At 29.8% G+C, this 9,892-nt stretch overlaps 2 protein-coding genes and 2 non-coding genes across 4 annotated transcripts; 1 reads left to right on the top strand and 3 right to left on the bottom strand.

Annotated features, from left to right (window-relative positions):
• Positions 1-458: 458 nt before the first annotated feature.
• On the bottom strand, positions 459-579 carry LOC119673575. Its single transcript, XR_005252093.1, has one exon. It is a non-coding gene; the product is annotated as a U5 spliceosomal RNA (small nuclear RNA).
• Positions 580-3,387: 2,808 nt separating this feature from the next.
• On the top strand, positions 3,388-3,584 carry LOC119673643. The gene has a single exon (XR_005252157.1). It is a non-coding gene; the product is annotated as a U2 spliceosomal RNA (small nuclear RNA).
• Positions 3,585-6,122: 2,538 nt separating this feature from the next.
• LOC119668893 lies at positions 6,123-7,658 on the bottom strand. Its single transcript, XM_038078570.1, has one exon. The coding sequence runs from the start codon at positions 7,396-7,398 to the stop codon at positions 6,286-6,288; it is 1,113 nt and encodes a 370-aa protein (XP_037934498.1). The 5' UTR covers positions 7,399-7,658; the 3' UTR covers positions 6,123-6,285.
• Positions 7,659-9,039: 1,381 nt separating this feature from the next.
• LOC119668635 (signal recognition particle 19 kDa protein-like) lies at positions 9,040-9,892 on the bottom strand. The gene is made up of 3 exons (XM_038078211.1): positions 9,652-9,892; positions 9,418-9,595; positions 9,040-9,353 (listed from the first exon to the last, which is right to left on the bottom strand). Exons 1-3 carry the CDS (start codon positions 9,714-9,716, stop codon positions 9,123-9,125), a joined length of 474 nt encoding a protein of 157 aa, XP_037934139.1. The 5' UTR covers positions 9,717-9,892; the 3' UTR covers positions 9,040-9,122.

Here is a 9,892-nt window from a genome sequence, read left to right as displayed (position 1 = left end):
TTAAATATTTTTTTTATAAAATAGCACATTATTTCCTATCTAAAACTAGGAGAAGAACAATTATAGGAAGATGTGATTAAACCTGCTATATAAAACGAAATTAAAATACAGAAACCTCCATATCGTATGCTTGAACAGGTACAAATCGAATCTAACTCTTGATTTATCAATATGTTCTATATTGGCAGAGACAGCGTAAAAACCACCACTACATTTCGAATACATTTCCTCTATCTGCAAAAATCCAAGCATTATTTGTTCAACAATTTCTCCCTATATCACGACAGCAAAACTGCATATAAGCACCCATTATGTTCCCACCAATGAAGTTTTCATTAAGAAAAGATATTATCTTGTTCCCACTACCGACTCAACAGCAACAACTCCCCTCTTACGAGTGATAGATAGAGCGCTTACTAATTACTTATTTACTACTCAGTGAATGTATTCATTTTGGCCCAACCTTTCGGTTAGGCGCAACAAAAAATTCATTTTAGACTCATTAAATTGCTCCTCTCCACGGAAATCTTTAGTAAAAGGCGAAAGATTTATTCGACAACTGAAGAGAAGCCAGAGTAACTACAAACACTTTTCACGTGAATTTTAAACAAACCCAATTAACAAGTCGATGAGAATTATATTTGTGTCTCACTATATATGCTATCTTCAACCACCACATCGTACAAACAACATAATACGTGTACCCTACTTTTAGCAATAACGACATTACTGTAGCATTTAACATAACATATACTTATTTGTACATGGAATGATTATTTATTAATAATAATTATTTACTAATAATGAATACTATTGTTAAATGTATTATATGGAAAATATTTTAAAAATAGAGTAAAACACGAAAAAAATTTGAAATGTTTTTTACGAATTATGATCAATAATGTGTATAAAATATGATGTATTCAGCACATAGTAAGTACTACGTACCAACTTAGATATGCAGTAAATTTGTCAACTGTCATATAAAAACAGTTTAAGTGCAAAAGCCTTAAGCAATAATTGTTTGTCTTTGAGAACCAACGAGGGAGGGGTGGATTATGTGTTTTGTGTTGTTATTTTTTCCGGTGCTGTGATTAGGTTTATCGTATTTTTACAATACTAAAACTAAATTATTTAAGAATTGCGAACTATTTCACATACGAGTATATTGTCTCTGAAGTGTAACATTAACATACATACATATATGTATACAGCAAATAGCTTTATTGTGCAGATAAAGGAAATATATATTTTTAAATTAATCGATCTAATATACACACTTTCATACATCCATATGTATGTGTTGTCAAATATGTATTTATATATTACTTACATTTTAAATCATACATTATACATACATACAGTCAATCTTCCATAATTCGAAGTACCATTTCGCAAAGAAAAGGTTCGATTTATAAAGACTTCAAGTTAAAGAATTTTTTTGTTATTGTGATTTGCTTTCTAAAATCTGTTGCACTCTATTAAGTTCCGAGTTATAGAAGTTTAAGTTATGAAAGCTTGACAGTGTATACATTTTTTTAGTATTCGTATTAAAATTTTATTATTAATGAATGCAATGTTTTGTTTTTAAGAAAATAATAGCATAATCCAATACAAATACATTTTACATTGTTATTGTCAATAATATCAATATATGTAATCTACATAGTACTATTATATACTGCAATTAAGAAAGTAAAACAGTGTAGACTCTATTAAAGTATTTGGAGACAACACCCTTCGCCAAAGACGTTGTGGGATATACTTCATGTGTGAATTGAATATTTACATATGCCAATGTAACTCGTTAGTAGACATTGTTACAACCATTTGACCCAAGAATGAAATTTTTGATATTTTTCAATTTGACCAGTTGTCTGAAAAACATGAAATAGCAGCAGTGCAGTGCTATTCAAAGCTTTGAATACACATACACGTCTATTAAAACACATAAATGTTTGAACTCATATACCGCATCTTTCAGATAGCGCATGAAAAAAGAAGTAATAAGTTCAGAGTTGCCATGGCACTAAAATAATAATTTAAATAACACTTGAAATTCATTAAACTTGCTAGAGTGTACAGTTTATAGTTATTTTTGCAGATATTTTAATAATGTGTATATTATATGTGTACATAAATATCTAAAATTTATGTAGTAAATTTTTTTTTAATTTGAAATTAAATGTATTTCATCATTTTTTTAAATATGTATGTATATTAATTTAGATTTTGTAAATATGACTGATATATAATTAGTTAATACTCGTAGAAATTAATTGATAATTGTTGGCTTATAACGCGTTATAAAAATACTCTAACAGCATATATTATATTATATATATATATTATTACATATATTATTACATATATATATTATTAGAGCACACATACATATCGTGGATATTTTTGTACAGATATGATATGTATAAATAAACACATAGAGATATATAAAATGTAAAATAAAAGTGCTTTTTATTATTGAAGCTTGTAGCATTAATTTAGGTTATTAATATAATAAACAGAATCAGTCTTTTTTCAAATATACCGGAAGATGGCAATCATACAATTTTGACAGAACTCATGGCATGAATTAATATAAAGCATGAGCAAATATTAAATAAATTATTAAACAATTTATATAAACATATGTATGTGCATGTTAATATATAAAATACAAGTTGTTCAAAATGTATAGTAAAAGAAATATGCATAATAATATATTAATAGTTAATAGAATATTAATATGTATTAAATAAATAAACCTCTCTCATTTGTATGCAAAACTATATGAATTTATTATCAAATATTGCAAAACTACCAATATTTATGTTATTAATATTATAAGAGAATTTAATTATAATTATTCTAATATATACATATGTACACATATGTAATTATATAAATATATAAATATTTATACTATTAATAATAAATTGAGTTTCATCAAATTATCAAAAAAATCAATTAAATTAAAACTTTAATACTATTAAATAATAAATAAATTGTGATATTAAACATAACAATTATCACTACTAATTTTTATATATGAAAACTAAATGTTACTAATTAATTTATTTATACATTTGATTAAATGTCAGAACCAACCACAAACAACAACAACAACCATAATATTATAAACAATGAAAATATTTTCTGATTATAAGCATGCATACCTCATCAAACATTCCCGTTTGTACTGTGAAATAAATTTAAAGAGCACACAACATACATAACAACACACATATGAGGAATTGCGGTGGTTGTTTTACTACAGATGTTTGTGTTCTATATGATAGATATTATTTTTGACACAATTTATATTTATAATTCTCAGCGGGTATGAAATATTTTTGAATGACATGTTGTAAATTTGAGTGAATAGTTATCGCTTCTCGGCCTTATGGCTAAGATCAAAGTGTAGTATCTGTTCTTATCAGCTTAACATCTGATAGATCCTCCATCGGAGGACAACAAATGTTAAACTGATTTTTGGAAACAGGCGGAGTGTTTAGGAGCTTGCTCCACCTCTGCCGCGGGTTGGCCCGGTATTGCAGTACCGCCGGGATTTCGGCCCAATTATTAATACATTCAAATTTTAACTTAAGTAGAATAAAAGTGAGATGTGGGGGGGACATCAAAGTGTTAGTGATTTGTGTGTTATCTTTGCATAGTCACGGAAGTATAAGAAAATTAATTTGTATGTGTCTAAAGTTTATGTAAAATTGAGTATTTTTGTTGTAGCAGAATAGGCAGGTTGACAATTTATTTGACACAAATTCGAAGAATGCATTTAATATGTACCCTTAGCATATTTGTTGAACATAAATTATATATAACCCTAAACAAATTTATGCTATATTTCAGCTAAATAAATTTATGAAAGAATACTAAAATTTTCTTATACAGACCGTTGATTATGTGAATATATGCTTTTATTTTATTATCATTTAATTTGCATTTGCGATTAAGCATATTTAGAAGTTAAAAACTATATTCCTTTTTATATTATATTTGATTGTTGGTATGGGAATAATAACTCAAAATGGTTAATAATTTAACCTATTTTCTGTAATCGTAATTAACTCTTATTAAGTTTTATTAATTTCTTCATCTAATTTTAAAATATATGAACTATTAGATTTAACATAATTCAAGTCCTTGTCAGTACCTGGGAAAATATTAGTATATTCTTCCTCAAAACTTGATGGTTCTAAAAGCCCAATGTCATCTTTCAGTAACATGTTTTGGTTTGATCTGCTCTATCAAAAGAAAAAGAGGCTATATATTAAGATAATCCGAGGAATTGATTATTGTTCTGTCAGGCGCCTATAATATTTGTTGCGTACTTTTTAAGACAACCTGATTGGTTCTCTTGAGGGCTCGACCAAAAAAACTTGGGACCTGTCAGGGCTAAAAAAAAATTAAGACTCTGATCTGGCATCGCAATGGACCTTAATGATCTACGCGTGGCCTTTTTGATGTACTAGCATAACCTAATCTTAAAACAACCTATTAGCAGCACTGACGAAGCTTTTATTTGGAAATCGTATCTCGATTCTTTATATAATTGCTGATATGAGTTACTTAGGATATTAAAACACGTACGAGTAGACAGTTTTCTTACAACTGGTGGAATTTAGGAGTAATTCTACAGGAGTATGAAAGCTTTCTAAAGTACGTAAATAAAATCCTGAGTTTTACAAATAGCTTAACGTTTAAATATAGTCTCTAGCGGTGTTCTCATTATTGGTATTTCCGCTCCTATTTGGTATATCTGTTTGATCCACATGTAGACCCATTTACGAATCATAAAATAAATTTTTTACTTCATTCACAAAAGTTTGTAAAAATTTTAGAGTACAAATGTCATAGCCTCATTTCAGGGTTAGAGTTATCGGTTCCTACGACCCAAAAAACGAAAAACTTGTTATATTTGATTCGTCTTATCTTTTTCATAAGAAAGGCCACTGAAATACAAAAACATATATCCCAATATTTGTTGTCTTTATTGAAATTCTGCACAATATCTAAACCACGAACGTGATATTTTGAAGCTACCAACTTAATTCAATATATAGAATAATTTAGTATAAACATATTAACCTTCATATATAATTTATATGTTTAATCACATTCTTAGTAAAGTTTTAACATTGAGATTAAATAAAAATAAACAAAAAAATTTTGTTTTGGCTATACCGAATCTGTATTACCCTTCATACATATATTAGTATTTACTAACTTAATTTTGTCAGTTATGTATTAAAATTAAAATTTTTAATATAAGTACAAAGAAAATTATTATAAACACAACGTACTTTCAGATAATTATTTTTATGGATGTTAAATAATAGAATCAGCCATATTTCGTATCGGTATTGGTACCGACTTGTTGGTCTATGCATGGCATCTTTTTAGCAAGCAGTTTAATCTATCCTATTTTACATGATAGGCTCCATTAATTTTATTTATAATCAAGTTTCGATTAGTTAAAGAGTGAAGTACAGACATCTAGAGTGTCGACTATAACTAAAACGTTTCATCTCGTAATGTAGATAAAAAATCAGTGTGGTTTATACAGTCTCGTTATCTTCTTCTCTGCTTTATAAATATTTTGACAAAGTTTATGTATAATAATGATAATTCCAAACATTATCGAATCGGGTTGTCTTTATATACTGATCGAAAATCTATACGGCTTGTATGATCTTCGACGTCTTCTTTGTTGGTTACCAAATATCATCACAAAACTTATATACAATAAAGGCAGATAAACGTCATTAATCGGCACGTCTAAATTATTTAAAATTAGCATGAAGATTTAAAATCTATATGGTTTATAAGATCGTCTATATCTTCTGATATCGATTGATCTTAACAAATGCTTTATGCTAATTTTAACTACTTAACAAATGTTTTAACAAAACAATACATCGTTAAGTGATTTGTCTTATCATATTGATTAAAAACATATTCAGTCCATCTATGAAGTCTGGTCTTTGATGTCTTCTTCTATGCTTTATTTAATAGACTGTTAGTGGTATAAAAAAATCTGGAGAAAAATATGTTTTAGTATTGCATTATTTTATTTAAATTTAAAGAGAAATAGAAGTGTGCAACAAAAAATACAATTCTACCTATCCACTATCTAAAGTATAGTTTACAAATATACATATATAGAAAATATATCAATGCATACCCCACAAAACATGAACTAAATTAACTTAAAATGCTACTGTATGAATGTTTAAATACTCGTATCTAATATAAATTACTTAAATCTTATTTGATGGCCTGTTGTACACGATGCAGAAAACGCATAGGACGGAACCAAGGTATGATGTACTTTACCGGTGGCTCGGTAGGTGTTGGAATAGTTGGTTTGGTTTGTCCATCAATGACATTACGAAAGATATTCGAACGCACATTCGAGATAGTATCGACAATATTCTCACCCAAATTGTTTGGTAAAATATTCAAATTATTTCGCTGTAACTGATCCTGAAATATGTCAACCCCTTCTTTGATTCTAGAACGCACAGCTTCAGCAAATTGTTCGCTGCGTGCTGTTTCATGTATTGACCGCAACGTATCCTGCAGCATTTTGGGTATCTTCTCACCAGGACTCTCAAAAGATTCATCATCATCATCACTGTTTCGATTTTTAAAAAGCGGCGCTGGTTTCAATAAATTTTTTGTATTTTCTGCAAACCAGGAGGAGTCTAACTTTTCTGTTGAACGTTTTAGCATTGTTTGATCTTCGCTCGGTTCCGGTTCTGCTGTTTTCTTATGTATACCAATAGGCGCAGGTCTTACCAAAGTGTTTGCAAAATCCTGAAACCAATCTAGTCTACCTACACTGCGTTTTTCTCGCATATTCTTCAACTTCTTCTTGACTATTGACTTCTGTGCGCTGTTGTCGTCTAAGCTGTTCTGAAATGTAGGCTTGTAAATAACAACGGTGGAACGTTTATTGCGTATACTGTCACGATTTTTGGCTTTGCTTTCTGCATTCTGTTCGTACTGTAAGGCGGTACGTACAAACTTATTTGCTGTAGGTCCTTGTATCAGCAGCTCAAATGGTATATTCAACTTGCGCGCATTCTTCTGCATCGTTACTAAACATTCGGTATCGGAATTCTCTTTGTTGCACTCGCAGATACATTCCTCGCCACAGTAGAAGCCAATACACCCACAATGTCCGCAGAGTGCTTTGCAATTGCGTGTATTCTTCTGTTCTTTTTCCTTATCGACTATTGCCATGGCTGATTTTGCAGTCTGCGGCTGTGACTCTGCACTTGTGATGACAACAGTCCATAACGCAAGCAGTCCTACTGTTAATATCCAAAAACGTAAGCTGGTCATTGGTGCAGTGTTGGGCGATGATAAAGACATCTCAAATATATTTCTCAGATAGATTGACTTGATCGTTTCATGAGCTTTAATCTGATTACTGGCTTTGCGGTTAGTGGGTTGATTTTTATATAGAAAAAACTGCTGGTTGTTAAATAATTTTCAGTAATGAATTTTTATATGACAGTTATTCTTTTACTTGTTTTTTGTGGTTTAAAACCGTAGTAAGCTTAGATCTTTTTGTGAATATAATAAAGTCAGCAAAATTCTTCAGAAAGTGCTGAACCAGCAACTTTGCCTGCTATCTGGCAGTGGTTGGTGCTCTTGAAAATTATTATGTGTGTTGTAGGTGCTTTTGTAAACAATAAAGATTTACACGTTCTCATTACGAATTTGTTGCAAAGGTTGAAAATTTGCATAGAGGGACGTGCAAATGCTTAACTAAGTTTATAAAAGTATTTATCGGAGTGTTAGCCAGACACTGACAGTCACTAGTCAGAAACACTAGTGTTTCTATAAAATTATATATGAAACATATTAATGTTTCTTACTATATAAAAACAGAACTATAATCGTTTTCCTTCTTCATAATATTTTATGTGACACTCTCGATTTCTACTGTCCATTTTCAATGTGGTTTGTGTTGTACTTGTAGCATCTTAAGAATAACTCTTGGAAACTCTTAATATGGTTTGATTTTTATGAAGCAGTAGTTAAGTAACATCTACGTTTTCACATTTATTACTACAAGCGTTGGTAATAACATGGGCTTTAACTGCCGGAAACGTTAAAACGTTGGACAACTGGTTATTGAAGAACATAAATGAATAAGATCTGGTTTTACAAAGGAAAATTTTAGCATAATACTAGCTTAAGTCAAGTCAGCAGTGTTGCACACAACATTCATACTTAAGTCACTTTTAAAATATGACAGTAAAATTGGTCTTAAACACTTCTGCATATACTTGGGAGTTATTCATTCACTTTTATAGGAATTGTTTTCAGTTACCATATCACAAGAATGACTAATTTAGAAATCGATGGTGCTAGACGTATACTTGCGGAGAAGGAAGTTATAACTATAAATAATAAACTTTATGATTGATTATACAATTTGAAGTAATTTGGAGAACTCACAAGTAATGATACGTAGTTACTAGATGGCAGATATAATGTTTTGGATACATTATCTTCCAAGTTACTCTTAACACAATTCAAAGCTTTCTTTAAACAAATCGAAAGTGTATGTCTTTCTATTATACATAAATTTTTTCATAATTTTATCGTATTTTGAAATAATATATGTACCTCTTAATTAGACAAAATACAATCTTAGTGACTTCACTATATTTGAAATGATGAATATCTTTGAGGATATAAACACAATTTTGTGGAATTTGATAACCCTTTCATAGTGATTGGAATTCAACTACAGTAGATGTCCTATTATTTTTGAATAATTGTATTTCAAATCTTGTAACATATCATAATCAATTTATAGAGAAGGGAATAATATGCTTCTTATTAGACATTTGCTTCAACTATTTTATATTTATATATTGTGTCTCCTGTCCTTTATAGATTTAAGTATTTCTAATTATTGCTATTTATCTGTATTGACTGCCAAAGTATTGACCAATGTACTGACTTCCATATTCTCCTTTACATAATTCAATTTTTATTCAAAATTTTACATTTTCAGCACATCGAAGTATAAAAAGCAATTATAACAAAATCCATTTAACAAAATAAAATTTTCAATAAAATCAACGTTTCTTATTTTTGCCTTTCTTGCCACCACCACCACCACCGCCTCCAGTCTGCTGTGCCTGTGGTTGATGAAAACTATCGGCAGTTTTATTTTGACGCGACTTCAATTGTGGTATCTTGTCAGTAACATAACGCATTATAGCTTCGCGTGATTCGAATTCGGGGTTGCACAAACTTCCATCATCGTTGCGCATTTGAACACGTATGCGACCGCGAAATTGAACTTCCTAAATGGAATATATTGGAGTAATCATTAATTCTTAATAATAATGTTTAGTATATATGATGTACCCTGCTCTTTTCTCTTGAATATTGTTTATTTTCAACACCAACACGTAAATTAGTTACAGATAGCACATCACGTATTTCAACATACGTTGGATTCTCAACACAATTCTCCTTTGATAAACGTCGACCTTCTTGTCTGGTTTTTTTGCTATTTATATAGGCTGGGTATATGCATATCCAGCTGAAAATGAAAGTTCTTGAATTTGTTGTTGTTATAATTACTGTTAATTTATTTACCGTTCAACGTCGCTATGCTTTTTGTTCGGATGCCAATTCGTGTGCACAGGTAATGATGCTGCCATAATTATTTTAATAATATATTATTTTAGTTATTATTTAAACTAATACTTATTAAATTTCAACCACGGAATGCACTATTTTGACAAATGTCATCTAGATTTGACACGTCGTTGAGCTGTGTTTCATAAAACAAAGCATAAACCAATATCATTGCAACTGTCTAGTGACTGTCAAATTT

This window comes from Teleopsis dalmanni, chromosome 1 (genome assembly GCF_002237135.1).
Source record: "Teleopsis dalmanni isolate 2A chromosome 1, ASM223713v2, whole genome shotgun sequence".
Classification (NCBI taxonomy): Eukaryota; Metazoa; Arthropoda; class Insecta; order Diptera; family Diopsidae; genus Teleopsis; species Teleopsis dalmanni.
This window is presented reverse-complemented; position numbering and strand designations above follow the sequence as displayed.

Bases quoted from the DNA above. Each gene is read 5' to 3' on its own strand.
- LOC119668893 (XM_038078570.1), bottom strand. From the start codon at position 7,398: ATGTCTTTATCATCGCCCAACACTGCACCAATGACCAGCTTACGTTTT.
- LOC119668635 (XM_038078211.1), bottom strand. From the start codon at position 9,716: ATGGCAGCATCATTACCTGTGCACACGAATTGGCATCCGAACAAAAAG. The intron at 9,596-9,651 runs GTAAATAAATTA...TTTCATTTTCAG, and splicing joins AAGCATAGCGACGTTGAACG to CTGGATATGCATATACCCAG. The intron at 9,354-9,417 runs GTACATCATATA...TATTCCATTTAG, and splicing joins ATTCAAGAGAAAAGAGCAGG to GAAGTTCAATTTCGCGGTCG.